Source organism: Bos grunniens, chromosome 7 (genome assembly GCF_055505025.1).
Source record: "Bos grunniens cultivar Pamir isolate PY7600 chromosome 7, Bosgru_T2T1.0, whole genome shotgun sequence".
Taxonomy (NCBI): domain Eukaryota; kingdom Metazoa; phylum Chordata; class Mammalia; order Artiodactyla; family Bovidae; genus Bos; species Bos grunniens.
In genome coordinates this window covers 42591142-42609634 of record NC_141171.1, presented here as the reverse complement: position 1 = coordinate 42609634, position 18493 = coordinate 42591142, and the positions used below count along the sequence as shown (strand labels likewise).

The following is an 18493-nucleotide window of genomic DNA, read 5'->3' as shown; positions in this document are numbered from 1 at the left end:
TCAAGAGTCTTCTCCAACACCACAGTTCAAAAGCATCAATTATTTGGCGCTCAGCCTTCTTCACAGTCCAACTCTCACATCCATACATGACCGCAGGAAAAACCATAGCCTTGACTAGATGGACCTTTGTTGGCAAAGTAATGTCTCTGCTTTTGAATATGCTATCTAGGTTGGTCGTAACTTTCCTTCCAAGGAGTAAGCACCTTTTAATTTCATGGTTGCAGTCACCATCCTCAGTGATTTTGGAGCCCCCCAAAATAAAGTCTGACACTGTTTCCACTGTTTCCCCATCTATTTCCCATGAAGTGATGGGACCAGATGCCATGATCTTCGTTTTCTGAATGTTGAGCTTTAAGCCAACTTTTTCACTCTCCTCTTTCACTTTCATCAAGAGGCTTTTTAGTTCCTCTTCACTTTCTGCCATAAGGGTGGTGTCAATATCTGAGGTTATTGATATTTCTCCCGGCAATCTTGATTCCAGTCCACAGCAAATCTGGTCAACTTTTCAGATGACTTCTGTAGTGCGTGCGTGTTCAGTCACTTCAGTCATGTCTGACTCTGTGCGACCCCATGGATTGTAGGCTGCCAGGCTCCTCTGTCCATGGGATTCTCCAGGCAAGAATAGTGGAGTGGGTTGCCATTCCCTTCTCCAGGTCACTTCTGTCGGAGAACAGGGAATTGGGAGGGAGAATAAAAGATAAATTACAAAGTAGGAACAGTTGCAGAGGCCACATCCCTGGGATGTTTGAAGGGGCTGGGGTCGGCGCACGGGAGGAGGGCCTATGAACTCCATTTCCCTAAGCCTTTGGCCACCAAACACAGAAGCTCGCCGGGGCAGCGACCCTTCTATAGCCTTTGCACTGTTCAGCCAGGAGCGTGAGCAGTTTGTATGGGAACCACGGCTCCCAGCAGGCGTTGCGCTGAGTGGCCAATGCGCAGGCGCACGCAGGCAGCCTTCGACTCTCCCCTTCCCCCAAACTCCGGCGCCAGTTCCAGGCTGGAGTCACCGACGCGAAGGGGGACGGGTTCCTCTTAAAAGAGAAACACCGGCGGCGCGCGCGAGGTGGGCCCCTGTCCTCCCGCCGCTCTCCGGGCCTGCGCGCGACACGGGGGAGGCGCAGGCGCAGTCGGGATGAGGGCGGGTGGGGGCGCTCAGGTAAGGCCGGGGTGGGGGTGGGTCGCGGCGGGAGCTCTGGGCGGCCGGGGAGCTGCCTTAGGAATTGGTCCATCCGACGCAGTGTGAGTGTTCAGTGGGGCGGCCCAGAACGGAGTGGGGGGGTGCCCTCCAGACCCCCGCCCCTCCCCCCGCCCCCCGCCCCGGCTCTACCCAAGTCGTCCCGACTGTGAGGAGCTCTTCCAGTGCAAACGACCTCTTCCCTCATTTACCAGTAAAGACTCAGGCCTTTTTCAATATAACACTGTTACCTTACCCTTTACCCCGCCCTAGTTGAAATTTTCTTACCCCATAGCTCCAGTTCTGCACTTCAGTGTGCCGGGTATCAGGCCATTCTGACTTTGATGCTGTCCCCTTACCTCCCACCCCCACGATACCCACCGCCTAGCACTAGTTTACACGCCCTGACAGGTAAGCAGATGTGGTTTGGACCCGGTGGTGGCGAATGCTGTTGCAGTGGTTTGGTTTCCCAATTCACCGATGAGGAAACTGAGGCCCTGGCAAAGGGTGGAGTTGGGGCCTCTGGACCCGTATCCGATCAGCATCTCCTCCGGGGCCTCTGGACCCGTATCCGATCAGCATCTCCTCCACCCCGCAGGCCCTGGTACTCATGGCGGCCTCCCCTGCGGACGCGTCCCGCAGGCGGCGGGAGAAGCGGCGGCAGCTGGATGCACGCCGCAGCAAGTGCCGCATCCGCCTGGGTGGCCATATGGAACAGTGGTGCCTCCTCAAGGAGCAGCTGGGCTTCTCCTTGCACTCGCAGCTGGCCAAGTTCCTGTTGGACCGGTTAGGGCCCGGGTCAGGGGTTCTGAGGGAGGGGACCCAGGCTACAACACCCAGCACCTTACCCGTCCCCTGTCCCCGACACCAAGTATAGTCCTGCTGCTCCTTCCCACTGGCAGATTTCTCATTTCAGAAGCAAGGCCAGTGTGGTTTGTGACCTCCCACGGTCTTCCCCCACCTCTTGGTTCCCAGAGGATAGAGGACCCCTTAAGTGTGTGAGTGGCTAGAGCTGAGGGCAGTTGGTCACATGGGCCCTCACTTGACCTGCCTCTTGTCCCCCTGGCAGGTACACTTCTTCAGGCTGTGTGCTTTGTGCAGGTGGGTAGGGAATGGCTTGGGGTAGAGAATTAGGAGCCAGAGAGGGAAGAGGGGGCAACAGGGAGTGGTGTGACCTAGAAATACCCTCCCTATGGGGACTGGATCAGAGGGAGCCTTGAGTGAGTTTGGGAAGAGATGGGGGGAGTTGGACAGCTGAGAGGGGCCACCTGTGGAGAAGGGAGTAGGGGATTGGGGTACAGGGCTGTCTGAATGTGGCTCTCCAGGATGAGACGAGAGGGCCTCCCAGCTCACTCTTGACTGTTGCCTTTACTGCTCTAGGTCCTGAGCCTGTGGCCCCCAAGGGACTGCAGTATCTGGTGCTTCTATCTCACGCTCACAGCCGGGAGTGCAGCCTGGTTCCTGGGCTTCGGGGACCTGGGGGCCAAGATGGGGGGCTTGTGTGGGAGTGTTCAGCTGGCCACACCTTCTCCTGGGGCCCCTCTTCAGGCCCCAAATCTCCAGAGGAGCCAAATCTGACCCCTCTTCCAAGTACTGATGAGAGGAGCTGGTGCCCAGAGGCCAAGAGTGGGCAGGAGCCTGCAGGTAGGCTGGGGGAAAGAAGAGTTATGGAGAAAAAAAGAGGGGAACTCAGAACCCTATTCTGAAACTCAGAATCCCATTCTTCAAAAATTATCCTTTCTCAGTGGAAAAACTCTGCTGATAAGGAAATATATCCTCAATATATTTTTAGGTATGAAAAGCAGAATACAGAATTGGATGTATTGTATGTTACCACTGGTGGATAAATAAGAGAAAAAAGGAATTTATTTGTATGTACTTATGAATGTATAAAAATTTCTGGAAGGGCATATAGGAAAACAGGTTACCTATAGGAAGACTGAGGTGGCTGGAATACAGATTGGAAAGGAGACTTTTCACAGTGTACCTTTTTATACTTGTTTCTTTTTTTGGGCCATGTGAAATGTACCATGTCTAAAATCAAACAATCCCTCCCACTCCAGTAGCCTGTTCCCCCTCTTCCTTCTTCCTAAGAGTCTTCCCACCACTTCAGGCCTTAGAACTTCACCTGTCCTCATCCCTCCAGTACAGAATTCCTTCCCTTTTGACCCTACCCATGCCAACAGGTTTGGAATCTAACTGTGATGAGAGGGCTCAGGAGGCCAGGATGCCCAGGTGAGTCTGGGGTTGGGGAACAGCGGGGGACAAGATAGACCTGGGTGGACAATGGAAGTGAGGGAGCAGGACTTCACACTTGCCTTCCTTGGACCTGCAGGGGGGCGGGACCCCCACCGGAGACCTTCCCATCCCTCGGAGAAGATGGGGAAGAGGAAGAGGAGGATGAAGAGGAAATGCTCAGTGATGCTAGTCCCTGGACCTACAGCTCCTCCCCAGATGAGCAAGTTGGGGCTGAGGGAGGATTCTGAACAGAGTGGGCTAGTTGCGGGGCAGGGTGGGGGTGGCTGGGGCAGGGGGCTCTTGGAGCTTTGCTTTGCAGACTTCAGGGAGTGGCTTGTTGGTGGAGAGGGCAGGGTAGGCTTTGGGGAAGGCAGAAAGAATTAGAGATTTTGAACTGGGTGGAAAGTGAGTTTGGGATCTTTGCAATTTAGGGATTGGGGTTGGGCTGGGGCTGGCTGAGGATCCATGAGATAATGCCCTCCTCCTCTTCATTCTCCTTTCAGCAGTGAGCCAGATGTCCCCAAACCACCCCCTTCCCCTGTCACCCATGCACTTAAGGATGGGGAGATAGCCCCGGCCCCTGCAGCTGTCCCAGCTCCTCTTGCTTCGCCATCCTCATCAGCATCCTCATTGGGTTCTGGAGCTCCCAGGCCTGTAGAAGTCAGGATCCAGCCAGAGCTCAGGGGGACCCCTCAAGCAGACCAGCAGACTGAGCCCCTGGCCAGGTAACCTGATGGCTGAGACAGAGGGCAGGGGCATCCTGGGACATGGCCCTCCCTCGAGGCCCTCTGCTCCCTCTTTGCTGCCCATAGCCCTGGGAGTCAGGCTCAGTCTGCTCTGGCCTCGGCATGGGATGAGGACACTGCTCAGATTGGCCCCAAGAGAATTAGGTAGGACTGGGGAAAGGGGCCCTGGTAGGGAAGGGTGAGGAGGGAGGTGGAAGAGAGCCTGCACAAGTCCTCCCGCTTCCTGTTTTCCTTCCTCAGGAAAGCTGCCAAAAGAGAGCTGCTGCCCTGTGACTTCCCTGGCTGTGGAAGGATCTTCTCGAACCGGCAGTATTTGAATGTGAGGATGTGAGGGGTACAGGTTGGATTCTGTGTAGCCTCATGGGTGGAGGAGGAGGGCTGAAGGAGAAACTGAGGTAAAGAAACCTGGGGTGTGGGGGGAATTCAGAGCCAGGGAGAGAAGGGTTGGGATGGATGTGCAGAGCTTGCCTACAGTTATAATCACTAATCCAGATGACTGGTAGATAAGGCAGGACACCAAGCCTCAGGTGCACAGCTGCTGCCACTACTGCTTGTTGCACAAGCCCTCTGTTGACCACATGGAGATAATGGTGGCATTCCTCAGGCTTTTGAGGTGCTAGTGACTGTTCTAAGTACTTGATATGTGTTGAGTCTTTTGATCTTCTCAACATTCTTGTGGAGTGGGCGCTGATACTATTCTTGCTTTTCTGATGAGGAAAACAAGGAACACAGAAAGATTAAGCATTGCCCAAGGCTTCTCATTAGTGTGTCCTGGTGCTAGGGTTCCTCAGTCCATTGGACTGCCTTGCTCTGCTGGCTTATGTGGGTGGTCCTGCACTAGAAGGTTTAGGAGACAGTCTTGTCCTCAGCCTTACTACAGGAGAGGTGAGGCACAGAGCGGGAAGAGTCCAAGCCCCACACTCAGCGAGAGCTCTCACAGGGTTCTGAGGCTGGGGGACCCTAGACCAGAGGGATGGTGAGGCCTGGGTGGATGGGATTTGGGAGAAGGGGAAGGTCCCCATGTGGTTGCAAAGCTCTAGGCTTTTGATAAGAACAGCAGGGCTGGTCAGACATATTTGATTCTGTTAATGAAGGAGACTGAAGTAGCTCCCAGCAGTAGTTTAAATATGGGGAAATGGGATTATGGAGAAAGGGAACGAGCTCATGCAGCTTAGTGAGCCAGAATGTGAAAATTAGACCAGATAAAAAGAGAAATACTTCCTAGAAATACTTGGGGAGTTAAGGTTGAAGAACACACTACCCTTAAAAGTGTTCCAAATTGACAGAGTGCGTGTTTCCAAAGCACATTTAGGAGAAAATTATATAACCCCATGGTGAGCTATTAGTAAAATGTAGGCCATCTGAGAGACACTGTTGGGCATTGATATTGATATCAAGGAGAATAATCATAACCACCTAAAATGTGTTCCCATCCCTGGCAGATGGCAAATATATAGTTAGGGAACCAGGAATGTCAGCAGAACTGCATTTTGTTCAGGGAACTGGGCATTGCAGGGTGAGGTGACAAGGAGGTGAGATAATAGAACTTGAGGGCAGGGCAGAGTAAGGACAGGGTGGGATCAGGAAGGGATGGGATTGGGGTGCTCACTTATAGGTGAGGACTGGACTATAGGTGAGGCAGTGACAAGAATTGTTAAGGAAGAGGGCAGAAGAGCCTGCCTGCTGGGTCAGCTCTGGTGGTCTCCCTGAGAAAGCCATGTGCTTCCTTCCCTAGCACCACAAGAAATACCAGCACATCCACCAAAAGTCCTTCTCCTGCCCAGAGCCAGCCTGTGGGAAGTCCTTCAACTTTAAGAAACACCTGAAGGAGCATGTGAAGCTGCACAGTGGTGAGTGGTAGAAATGCCTTCTCATCTCCCCACTGTGGGTCCTGTCACCTCCCCCTGTGGGTACCTTCACCTTCCCCACGAGGCCCATCACCTCTTATCTGCAGGTTTTGTCACATTGCTCTGGGATAACTCTTCATTCACACACTCATCCTGCCCTCTCTTTTTGTTGAGATCTTGCCTGCTTTAAACTGTTCTAAGTGCTGGGATTTGGCAGTGAATAAAGCAGGCAGTACTCACCTTGTAAGATGTCCACTCTACTGGCACTGGGCCACAAGAGCTGTGAAAAGTGCTTTGAGCAAAGACCTAAGTGAAGAGAGAATGGAGGCTTAGCCACACCCACAAGCAGCTCATGAGAGGACCCTAAACTGGCATCTCCAAGCATGATCCAGGAATGGAGAGGAAGACACGAGGTTAGAAAGGAAGGAAGAGAGGTCAAATAGGTGGTAGAGGCCTCCAAGACCATCTTCATGATGGCTTGGCTCCTGGCCACATGTGATGGGCACCAGTATGTTGGAGGGAGGGACACAACTGATTTTAAAAGGAGCACTGTGACAGCCATGTGAAGAATAGAGGGACTGCAGAAAGGTGCAGCACAGTAGTGACGACCTGGACAGTCGAGTTGGTGAGAAGTGGCTGGAGACTGACGAGTGAAGATGGAGCCAGGGCTACTGTGGGTAGAACAGATTGTCCATGGGTAGGACTGTAGAGTCAGGGAAGACTTGGAAAAAGATTTGAACCTGAGCAACTGGGTAGAAGGTGATGTGATTCCCTGAAAATGACAGAGAAGCAGGTTTCAGGAAAGGGACATGACATTTTATTTGGGACATGCTAATCAGGTGTCCCAGAAAACATGAATCTGAAGTTCAGAGATGTTGGGTAAAAAAGAAAAACTTGTTCATCATGAGCACTTGGATGGTGTTTAGAGCTGTGGGTGGAGTGCTTCTACAGGGAGAGAGTGAACATAGGTAGAGAAGAGGTCTGAGCAGGGCAGGTGGGAAGGTCAGCTACAGAGGGGCCAGGGAGGCAGCTGAAGAGCAGTATCTGAGGAGCCAAGTGGAGAAAGCGCTCTAGGGAGGAGGGAGGGGTGACCTATGCCAGTGCTGCCGAGCTGTGTGAGATGAGGATGTGGACAGGCCACCAGACAGGGTAGTGGAAAGCTATCCTTGACCAGATGAGAAAATGGCATGTGACAAGGGAGATAACAGCCAGCAGCGGGTGGGTCTGTAGCAGAGAGGAGCTGAGGAAGTAAAGATAGCAAGTACGGACAACTCTTTGGAGTTTTGCTGTGAAGGCAAGCAGAGGAGTAGGTATAAGCTGGAGGGCAGGATCATACAGAGATGATCCCACAGAGAGGAAAGGCTTGCTGATGCCAGGGTTGGGCAACCTCAAGTCAGTGAGGAGGGGGTGTGTCTGGGCACAGTTGGAAGGCAGCCACAGAGAAGCAGGGACTATTCACATATATGGGCACAGAAAGCAAGTTGCCTGGTGGATTAGGTGAGGGGAGGATGTGGGCCTTCTTTCCTGGCTCTTTTCTTCTGGGTGACTTATAAAATGAGGTCATTGTTGAGTGAGGTTGGTAGAAAGAGGAGGTCATGTGGAAAATGCCCTTCTGGACTCTAGAAAGTGGGAGTGAACTGACCAAGGAGATGCAGAGGTACTGTGGCAGGGCAGTGGGGAAGCTCGAGGCTTGCAGTTGTGTATGAAAGTAGAGCCCAAGGTGGGGTAGTGGGGAGTTGTAGGTTGTCTGCCCTGCTCAACACACATGTATGTGCAGGCTTGGAGCAACCAAGTGTTGTATTTATCCTGAGTTGGGTTTTAACCAGGAAAATATAGCTAAGGAAGAGAGAGACAGGTAAAGTGAAGGAAGGCCATGAAGATGCCTTGGAAATGGACTGGTCAGAGAAGGCAGGGAGACAGTGGGCCACTGAACTGGCAGCCTGGAGTTGTAGGATTACTGTAACAGGACAAAGGATGTGACTGGAACTAGGATGCTTGAAATTGTGATTTCTACATGGTGCAGTGATGGTGCATAACCTGGGAGTGGTGGCTGAGGAGTGTAGGGGGGCCAGGTTAGTGAGGGTCTGGGAACCAGGAGAGTGGAGGGCTGGACATATAGAGAACAAATTGACACCAGTTGTAGTGACTGAGGAGAGAGCCTGGAGCAGGAGTTGTGTGGAGTGCAAGTTAGTGATGGGGATGAAGGCTGTAGGTACATGTGTGTGTGGTCTGATGGCAGGGTATACAGAGCAGTGGTTGGGCAGAAGACTACAGGATGCATTGAAAAGGATGGCTATCTCCGCTGCTGCAGGAGGTGTAGGAGAAATGTACCAGGCTGGCGGTCAGGTTCAGGGAGAAAGGAGAGGGGATTGGCTCTTGATACCCACAGGGTGTCTGTCAGGTCACAGGGCACTGTTGTGGGGCTGGGAGGAGTGACATGCAGACTAAATAGGGACAGTACTCCTTTGGAGGACTGGAAGGGGTGGGCCAAGGAGGGCCTCAGTTTGGGGATGGATGCTTGGCTATCCCCTGTGTGCCCACAGACACCCGAGACTACATTTGTGAGTTCTGCGCCCGGTCTTTCCGCACCAGCAGCAACTTGGTCATCCACCGGCGCATCCACACTGGAGAGAAACCCCTACAGTGAGTGTGGGGAAGGGAGCCTGGTGTGGGGTGAAGTGGGGAGGTGCTGGAAGGACACCTGGGAAGCTGGGACCAGGAGGAGCCCCTGGGGAGGTCAAGATGGGCTGAGGCACCTGCCCTCACTCTTCTCCTCCTGGTTTAGGTGTGAGATCTGCGGGTTTACCTGCCGCCAGAAGGCATCCCTGAATTGGCACCGGCGCAAGCATGCAGAGACGGTGGCTGCCTTGCGATTCCCCTGTGAGTTCTGCGGCAAGCGCTTTGAGAAGCCCGACAGTGTTGCAGCTCATCGCAGCAAAAGCCACCCGGCCTTGCTCCTGGCCCCACAAGAACTATCCGGTCCAGTGGAGTCCTGTTCCAGCATCTTGGCCTCTGCATCCCTGGGGGCCAGTGAAGGATCCAGGTCCACTCTGGCTCCTCAGGCTCCCATTCTGCTCCCTTAGCAGCAAGCATTCCTCAGAATTTGGGGATCCAGGTCCCAGGGACTGGAAAGGAGCAAGAAGGGCAAGATGCCTGGTGTCCAGGAACTAGGGTGATGGGGAATGCAGGGCAGGGGCAAGACCAGATTTTAGGGGAGCCAGGCTACTTGAGTCTTCCTAAAGGACAGAATAAACCCAGTATTTTACATAGACTTGTGTGGGCAGAGTGAGTATTTTGGCACCTGAGGTACAGAAATCTTGATTCTTTTAGAAACAGGCTCTGCTGGAATGTGCCTGAGTGTACCCTAAGTGCAGTCCCCCACCTGCCCCCACTGTGAGGACCCGGCTTTCTTTTCCAATTCACTTTGGGGCTTCCCTTTTTTCTGTGGAGAGTCACACACACTCTTGCCTTCAAGCAAGGCAGGGTGTGATCACTAGGTCATTCCAGAGGGATGGGCTGGAGAAGGATTAGAGGTATGTGACTCGGGGCCACATTTCTATTCTTTGTTAACCAAGACAACCAGATGTATAGGGGCCCCTGAAGAGTCTTGCCTTCCAGTGAAAAAATGAGGGGGCTATACATCCACGGTTGCTGATGTAGCCTGGGAAGGGACCAGAGACCTTGATTTTTGAAAGGGCCTGTTTCTTGGGTGACTTGGTGTCTGTGAATACAGCAGCCTCAGGTTTAACAAAGGGAGCTCTTGGCATCTAGAACTCAAACAGTTCTTTATTTCACCACCTGCAAGAAAAAAAAAAAGGCCAATTCCAGGGAATTTTCAGCCCTGCACTGTGGCCTCTGTGGAGCTGTTTTCCTATGGTTCCAAGCGTGATTTGTACATAGCATTCTCACTCCACTTGGCAGTGCCTAGCTTTGTGGACCCATGTGGTCTTGACTCAGGTCCCAGGCTATTGTCCCCTACCTGGAGAACACTATCCTGAGAAGCACCCTGATCTGTACACCAACAGGTCTGTCCCATGAGACAGGTGGGCAGCTATGCTGAGGGCTCATGCCCACCTTTACATGCTGTGAAGCACTTCTCTGAGTGCTTCTGATGTGGAGATATCTTTCAGAAAAGTGAGCTCTCCCACTATTTCTCTGCAAATTTCCCATCTCTCAGAAGCTGAGGGAAAAAGCAGCAAGAGACTAACAGCCAAGTGAAAGGAAGAGGCAAGAAGACCACTGGTGGGATGTGACTCTAGCCACATCTATAGTCATTACCTGAAGAGATAGGATACCAAAAGTACCCAGAAAGAAAAGGTAGAGGGGACTCAGGCTGCAAAAAGGAGATGGAATAAGAGAAGACAGAACAATGATGGGAAGACAGACCTGAGAGCACAGCAGCAGGGATGTGAAACATCAATACTTGGATGCTGTTCTACTCGTGGGGTCTGAGAGGTTTTCCCTAAACCTACACCTCAGAGGGGAAGAAGGAAGGGCTGAGGACAGGCAAGGAGCTGACAAGCGACATAGACGTAGGGGTGCGGCGAGAAGCCAGGTGAAGTTCTACCGAGAGAGATGGAGAAAGGTGATAGGCCATGCTGTCTTTCCACAGACCTCTGTCTGCGAGTTGTCCCACCGTCCCTGTGGCATTGTATGAGTGCTTGTCTAGCCCACCCCAGAGAAGTCTCAACAAGTCTCTCTCAACTGAGACAAAAAAAGCCCTGGCTTTTCCTGTCCTGCTTGCCCAGCAACGATGAGTGCAGTGCCTGCCTTGGGCTGAGTGGCAGTGGCAGCAGGAGCAGTGGAGGCACGAGCACGCCTGTGAGCTCGCTGGTGCTGTGACAGGGAGCGGCTGTGGCTAAAACATTTGCCACACTCTGCACATTCCGCTGGCCGCTCGCCCAGGTGCGTCTTGCGGTGCAGTGCCAGCTTGGAACCCACACTGAAGGCCTTGCCACACTCAGGGCACTTGTGGGGCTTGTGGCCAGCATGGTTGCGCCGGTGCACATTGAGGTTGGAGACGCATGTGAAGCACTTGCCGCACAACTCACAGCGGTAGGGTTTCTCACCTGTGTGTGTGCGCCTGTGCTTCGTGAGGTCTGAGCGGTCGCTGAAGCAGCGGCCGCACTCAGTACATGGGAAGGGCCTCTCACCTGTGTGGATGCGCTGGTGCACCACCAGGTCAGAGCGCTGCCCAAAGCCCTTGCCACATGTGGCACAGGCATGTGGCCGCTCTCCCTGATGGCTGCGTCGATGGCGCAGCAGGGTGGAGCTCTCACTGAAGCGTCGCCCGCAGTCGCCGCAGGCGTAAGGCTTCTCGCCCGTGTGTGTGCGCTGATGGCGCACCAGTGTGGCGCTCTCCAAGAAGCCCTTGCCGCACTCCGGGCATTTGAAAGGTTTCTCACCCGAGTGCGTCTGCAGGTGTCGCGTTAGTGTGGAACTCTTGCCAAAGGTCTTGCCACACACACCACACTGGTGTGTGTCCGGAGCACCTGGCTGCCGAAGTGTGGAGTCACTGGGGCTCCTGGCTGCATGAACACGCAAATGGCTCCGAAGTCCAGCGATGCTGCGGAAGGCCCGCGAGCACTGTGTGCAGCGGTGGAGGGTGTCAGCAGGCACAGTAGGTGTTCCCCATGGGTGCGCCCGTGCCAGGTGGAAGCGCAGCGCACTCTGGCGGAAGGCTCGAGGGCACAGCGGACAGCGGTGGGGCCTCTCGGGAGGGTGCCAGCGGCGCCGGTGCAGTAACAGAGCCGGGAGGTGTGGAAAGCATCCGCCACAAGCTCGGCAGCGGCAGGAGCGGATGCGCCGCCTGTGTACGCTCTGGTGCAGGTCAAGGCGGCCGCTGTGGCGGAAGCTCTGGCCACACTCACTGCAGATGTAGAGCGTCTGGCCCGCGTGAGCGCGTCTATGTGCACGGAGGTCAGAGGCCTCTGCGCATCGCTCGCCACACTCTAGGCAGCGGAAGCTGCTGTCACGACTGTGGACGCGCTCATGCCGCAGCAGCACTGAACTGTAGCGGAAGCTCTTGCCACACTCACTGCACCCATAAGGTCTGCCCGCTGCCACCTCTGAGGCAGCGAACATGGTGAGGGCCAGGTCGGGAGCCCTCAGCGTGCAGAGTGCCACTCACACTCTGGAGTCCACCTTCATCTGAGTTATTTTTAAGGCATAGAAAGGGAGCAGTAGCAAAGGGAAGGGAGAGAGGCCTGGAAAACTGGTTTGTAGATTCCAGGGTTCCTTCTCTCATGGCAGGTGCTGTGGCTGTTTCAGAGGTGGGCTGCAGCCAGGTTTACCATGTATCATGAGCCCTGCAGAGAGAAGGTAATTGTGAGCTCCAGCAACATCTATGACAGCTACACCTTGGGGAATGGAGGGTCAAGCACAGGCTCCCTGTTTTCTGTAGCTCCCTCAGTTAGGTCATCCCTGAATTCCATTCTCAAGAGAGGAGGCAAAACCATGGGAGTCTGAGAAATATAGGCCAGGGAGGGGTGTGTCCTTGTGCCACTAGGAAGGGCAGGAGGGACTCAGAGGGAAGTTTGCCTCCAGTACAGTGCTCAGAAGAGGAAGAGTGTCCAGCTTGTTTTATAGCTTTGGACCAGGGATCCTGGCCTGGTGATGCACTAGGAAATGACCAAGGAGGGATGGGCAATGAGAAGTCCCCTAGGCCTAAACCAATCAAAGCCTTCTTCCAAAGACTCAGGATTTCCTGAATAACCAATGTTAACTGAGCCAGGCCTAGACTGCAAGTGGTGAAGCATAACCCCCTCAAGCAGCAGCAGCTAGGGCAACAGGCTCAGGAATAGCTGGGACCTGAGCAAGGGAAGGTATTTGAGAAAACTAAAGTCTTGCTCCTTGGCTTTGGATAGCACCTGATAAGCAGTCACTCCACGCCAGGGCACAGTCTCAAGTTCCCTGGCCTAACTTTGAGAAAGTGAAGCAACTCAGGACCCAGGAAAGGGGTAAAAGAATATTATCAAAAGTTGATGGTATTATTAAAGAAAGTGAAGTGAAAGTCGCTCAGTCATGTACGACTCTTTGCGACTCCATGGACTATAGTCCATGGAATTCTCCAGGCCAGAATACTGGAGTGTGTAGCCTTTCCCTTCTCCAGGGGATCTTCCCAACCCAGGGATCAAACCAGGTCTCTCACATTGCAGGCAGATTCTTTACCAGCTGAGCCACAAGGGCAGCCCATTATTGAAGAAGTGCCTTTCAAATTTCTAGGGAGGGCGAGGAAGGAAGAAGGAAAATCCTTTCTAATTCTCAGGGCATCCAAGTTGTTTGCAAACATTCTGGAGACTTTCCTCATTACCCCAGCTCCAAGGATCTGAGAACCTGAAGTAGCAAAGAAGCCCCTTTATGGGGATGAAATCTGCTCTGCTATTCTCTTTATCTCAAATGGTATCCCTGAATCCTTCTGACAAGTTGGCCCAGATGGCTGTCCATGAGCAGGATCAGCATTTGTGCACAGAACTTCCTGTGCCCTCTATCTAAAGCACAAATGGGGCTGCTCTCCTAACCTGGCTGGCCTCACCACTGACTGCCTCAAGACCCACGGCTCTGTCCCCAGTTCAGTTCAGTGGGACATAGGAGACAGGTGTAGTCACTAACAACTACAGCCATGTCACCCAACAGATCAGAGATAGGAAGTAAACAATAGTCATCAGTCATTTTCTTATCAGCAGATGGCAACTCTAAATTTCCAGAGCTGTGGTTAAAACACCCCACAGATGGGGTTCTAATCTTCTGGATGCAAATGGACTCAATTTAAAGAAGGCTTTAAAGCTACAGACCTGCAGGAGTGGGCTCTGAAGCTTCTGCTCCCCTCGGTACTATTAGGCAGGAGTGGCTGATGTAGGATGTTTTCTCTCTGTGCCTCTGGAGCAGGGTGTGCTGTGCCCTGCAGGAGGGATAAAATAAGAGGAACAATGTGATTTTAAACTGAGCAGAGAGGACAAATGCAGGAAGAAAGAAGAAGGGAACATTTCCTGAAAGAGAAGTATTTTTTAAACAGATATTTTCAAGTATAAAAAACTTAACAAGAAGAGTATCACAGATTACTCACTCACCTTCAGCATTTATTTACATTCTAAATTATGTTTCATCTATGACATCCCCCCAGCTTGCCCCAGCCCATACTTGTTTTTGGAGATGGGGTCAGGGAGGGGTACACTGGAATATTTTAAATCCTGGTCATCTTATTCAAAGAGTTTTAAACAAAATCTGTAATTAGGAGCAAGAGACCTCTGCAGACCTGAGAGCAAACTTCAGAGGGAGTCTCTTGGTTCTTCCAGAAGGAGTTTTCAGCCCAGACACTTGCTTGGGTTGCTGATTCTAACTGGTCAAAATCAAAGGAATGTTTGCTCTCATGTGAATAAAACCTCTCAAGGGTCAGTGGTTGATCCCAAATGCCAAGGAAAGCAGGGCTTATGTCCTAGTGAGTGTTCCCCCTCACCTGAGTGTCTCTGGAGACCCTGGCACCTCTCAGACCAAATTTCTGGGATCGAACCCTCTACCAGGCTACCACTTTCAAGGGTACATGTCCAAGGAAGGTAAGACAAATGCACAAACATAAACACACACACATAAATGACATAAACAAAGATACCATTTTGCCCCATTACAGACATGGAATAAAAGACCCCGGTCTAGGGTGCAGGTTTGGTGCTTGAGTGTCAGGGTATATCCTTCAAGTTTCACTTCTGTTTACCTTACCCCATACTGGAGCTTGCCCTTGAAGCAAAGGGTCTATGCCTGGAAGAAAATCTGGAAAAAAAAAAAAAAATGTATTACCCTGCCAACAGAACAATTTCCAGACTGTCCTAACCATCATTTTCCTGATTGAATTTTGAAGTGTTATACCACCAAATTTCTTTGACTTTCGGGAAAAAAATAAGTATGAGGGAGGCTTTAAAGAGGGAAGGGGATAATTATGTGTGAATTTACAAAAAATCATAGTTGTTCAATTTTAGTAGCTTTTAAGCATTTAATACTTACAGATTTATTATATGTAACTAATAAAAGACAAGTACTAAGAAGATAAGCTAATGGCAAAACTTAACATCACAATACATTTCTGAGTTTCGTTTACCACAAAACGTATTTGTTTCTTAATAGATATTGCCAGCATTTCATGTCATATCTAATGGTTCACATGAGTGTTGGACTAAATCAGGATTTGGTACATTTACTAACAATCTTCTGTGAGAGATGTGTAGTTCTTTTTCTTCTGAGTTGTACTCTTCAGTCAGAATAAAGATTTTCCTCCCTGGTTATCTTTTCTGCCAGGCCAACATTTCTGGGGCATTGTGAAGACTCTTTCAACCAGAGTTGGATGCAGATGTGGGTTTGAGGGCTGCCTCAGCTGTGCCACAAGTGACATGAGGCAACTGAAACTTGAAATATGGTTGGTTCCAAATGAGATGTGCTATAAGGGTCGAGTACGGTCCTAACTTCAAAGACTTAGTATGAAAAAGAATGCAAAATATCTCATGAATAATGTTTAATACTGTATGTTGAAATAAAATTTTAGATGTATTGGGTTAAGTGAAATAATGAAATATATTTTATAATTTATTTCACCTGTTTTTAAGACAAGTGATGATTACAAATGTGGCCAAATGGCTTGGAACACATACAAAGGGAGGCTACCCCACCTCACAATCCCTGGAGGGGACTGCATGGAAAGGTCACTAACTTCCCGGACCCTTAGAACCAGAGAAGATGGCCACTCTTCTCATCTCCTAAGATGAAGGGCTCTGGCCACACGTTCCAGAGGGTCCATCTGCTCTTTGGGAAAGTGAATATCTACAGTGCCATGTAGATCTGTTTGGGACTTGGGGTTGTGACTAGTGCAAAGCTACTCTCCTAGTTGTTACTGCTACTTTCCTAGTTGTTACTAGCATCAATATGGAATGGCTCTCGTATGTTCCTGTGTATGTACCACTTTCCTCCTCCTACCAGTCCTTTGAGGTGGGTACTACTGGGCACCCCTGTGTGACCTAAGGTTCCCCTGTGGTGTGAGCTTTTCTAGAACCACTCAGGCGGCAAGTGGGTCCAGGGACAGGGAAGGGATGGCAGGCCAGGAGGCTTGTCTGATTCTCCCTGATAGTCTCCAACCCTTCTGGCCCCGGCCAGTTGATGGTAGCAGATCAGGAAGTCCCAGGCGACCTCACAGGCTGCCATGGGACTGGGGCTCACTTGTGCCTTGCATTTGATTCTTTGCAATCCTGGTAATGAGAAAGGAAACTGTTGGCCTTAGAAGAGGTTTGGAGAGTGGTAGCTGCATTTGGGAGAGAAGATTCTTCTGCTGGCCTCTCTCTATATACTTAAACTCCACCCTAGTCCCAGCTCTAAAGTCTGTTCTGTTGCCCCAGGCTTAATGAAAGTGTAGTCTCAAGGACTCTGAGATACCCCTAGAGGCAGACGAAATTTTACATCCATTAAGAGGCAAATGATACACTTTTCACGGCTGGGAGGAGGAGGGGGGAGGAATTGGACGGATGGAAAAGTTTCCCTTGCCCTCTGGAGCCTAATATGGGTCTTTTCCAGTTGTAGGTCTTTCTACCTGAAAGCCCTTTCCCTTCTTCATTCAGTACTCAGCCCCAATAATCCCTCCGCAGAAATCCTACTGAGCACCTCCACTCCTCCAGCCCCCTCCTTGGCTTTACTCTGAACAGTCAGTAAAAGTAACATTAAAGACTGATTCCCAGTCCACTCGGAAAGGTTTCAGTCTCTTTTCTAAGTGAGGATGAGGTATGAAATCCAGAGCAGCAAAGTGGCCACTCCTCACTTCCCTCTTTCCCTTAACAGAAACAAGGTCCAGTATTTTAAAAGACCTTGTCTCTTCCAGCTTCAGATCCAGTCCGTTCAGATCCAGATATGTTTAAAGAACTGGTGGAAACAGAAACGACAGTTCCCTCTTCCCCTCAACTGCCCAAGCCTGATCATGATCCAAGCGGATTCATTTGCAACTTTTTTCCACAAAGATTTTTTCTGTGAAATCTGGGAAGTGTGGAGAAGGTATGTATGTTGACAGGGAGAGAACATAGCAGTACAGTTTATTCTCTATATTCCTTTGACACACGGGCAAGACTACAGCTCAGAAGAGCCAGAGGAGCCCAGAAGCGGGATGAGGGGAAGGACTATAAGGTGGTTCGCATTCTTCCTGGGCCTAGCAAGAAGTTGGGCACACATAAGGCACCTAATGCTTTTTAAAAATGATGTATTAATCTGGAATGCTATTCTTTCAAGCATTAGGTTCCTGGAGGAGAGTGCCTCTCTCTAGTCATCTTATCCTCCATAGCCCTATCCACTGCATACACTGCAAATACTCTGCCTTGGTTTACTAAGTGGGAACTGCAACCTCTGTAGGGGAACTAGAGAGGCAAGTATCCAAGTTCTGGGTCTTCCATGGCTGGCTGTGTGACCTTGGACAGGGAAGTCGTGTGCCTAACACTCCTGCCTGAGAAAACTCAGTAGAGGAAACTATTATAACGTCTCCTATGAAAAGAGGTAGGTGTAAAGTCTGAGAACGGCAGTTGCTGAGTTTTTAGGATTTACTCTTCCCAGGACAGTTTTGAGGAACTCTGAAAAAGGGGTTTGACTCCTACCTGGTAAGCATCCTAAACGTTCTGCAAAACCTTTAAGTCCTTCCCCTCCCCGACTGCTCCCCAACCCCGCAAAGAACCCTACTTAATGGGATTAGAGAAGCGTGGCGCTTTCGCAGACCCTCGACAAACACCGTGGGCTTAGAGTAAGTAGTGACGTTGATTACTCATTTTAAGGCTTGGCGCCTAGTACTTAACGGGAACTGAAAACAACTATTCGAGGAATGAGGAACGCCGCACCTGAGCAGGTCGCCTTCCCCGGCCCCTCTCCGCAGCGCAGCCAATCCCGGGCGCCTCAGTTAGTTTTCGTCATGAGTTGCTGGTCAGATTCTCCTTGGACGAAATTTCCCATCCCTGGGCCCACCTCAACTCTTTGCCCTAGGAGCCAGCCCACGCGAAGGGCAAGACAGGGCACCAAAAACGTAGTGTAGAGTAGGGGGCGTTTAATATGGTCGGGACCCGGAGGCTGCCGCTGCCCTTTTATTCGGACTCAGCCTGGCGATATTTGCGTCGTGTGGCCGCCAGCAACGAAGGTCACAGCGGTTAGACTGGCGAGGACAGACCGAGGGTAAGGCCTGGGAGGAGCAGGCCGCGCGGCAGCAGCGGACACGGGCCGGCCAATCCCTTGCTCCGCTGGGCCTCTGCGTCACTAGTTGCTACGGAGGCGTTCTTCACGGCGGCAGACGCTGGCCGCCCGAAGCTGAGTGAAAAAGCCGGGCGACAATTGGGGATCGCTGCCCCGCGCCAGCCCTCCCCCCCGCCCCTCGGTCCCCTCACCGGTCGCCGACTGGCTCCTCGGACACCGCGCGGCTCCCACTCAGCTGGGTCGCTGACCCCCGCCTCCCGGACTGCGGGACTGGGGCGGGGAAAGGAGGGAAG

General features: G+C 51.7%; 2 protein-coding genes across 32 annotated transcripts; one reads left to right on the top strand and one right to left on the bottom strand.

Annotated features, from left to right (window-relative positions):
• The first annotated feature begins 909 nt into the window (after positions 1–909).
• Positions 910–9276, top strand: ZNF692 (zinc finger protein 692). Of its 22 annotated transcripts, none has more exons than XM_086411162.1 (13): positions 989–1063; positions 1470–1585; positions 1773–1960; positions 2244–2275; positions 2555–2818; positions 3361–3409; positions 3510–3632; positions 3916–4137; positions 4225–4302; positions 4399–4477; positions 5894–6008; positions 8549–8648; positions 8791–9276. In XM_086411162.1, the coding sequence occupies exons 3-13, from the start codon at positions 1785–1787 to the stop codon at positions 9086–9088; spliced, it is 1536 nt and encodes a 511-aa protein (XP_086267288.1). In that variant the 5' UTR covers positions 989–1063; positions 1470–1585; positions 1773–1784; the 3' UTR covers positions 9089–9276. The 22 variants fall into 22 exon arrangements, 18 of the variants coding, with proteins under 18 accessions (XP_086267283.1, XP_086267289.1, XP_086267287.1 ...); XR_015167309.1 differs by lacking the exons at positions 989–1063; positions 1470–1585 and adding exons at positions 1132–1239; positions 6180–6418 and having other exon boundaries at positions 3919–4137; XM_086411163.1 differs by lacking the exon at positions 1470–1585 and having other exon boundaries at positions 915–1063; positions 3919–4137.
• Positions 3023–18464, bottom strand: ZNF672 (zinc finger protein 672). Of its 10 annotated transcripts, none has more exons than XM_086411181.1 (6): positions 17855–18464; positions 14716–14771; positions 13799–13905; positions 11159–12313; positions 6246–6311; positions 3023–4865 (listed from the first exon to the last, which is right to left on the bottom strand). In XM_086411181.1, exons 4-6 carry the CDS (start codon positions 12087–12089, stop codon positions 4852–4854), a joined length of 1011 nt encoding a protein of 336 aa, XP_086267307.1. In that variant the 5' UTR covers positions 12090–12313; positions 13799–13905; positions 14716–14771; positions 17855–18464; the 3' UTR covers positions 3023–4851. The 10 variants fall into 10 exon arrangements, with proteins under 10 accessions (XP_086267307.1, XP_086267306.1, XP_086267305.1 ...); XM_086411180.1 differs by having other exon boundaries at positions 14721–14771; XM_086411179.1 differs by having other exon boundaries at positions 14721–14771; positions 18392–18464.
• Positions 18465–18493: the final 29 nt, after the last annotated feature.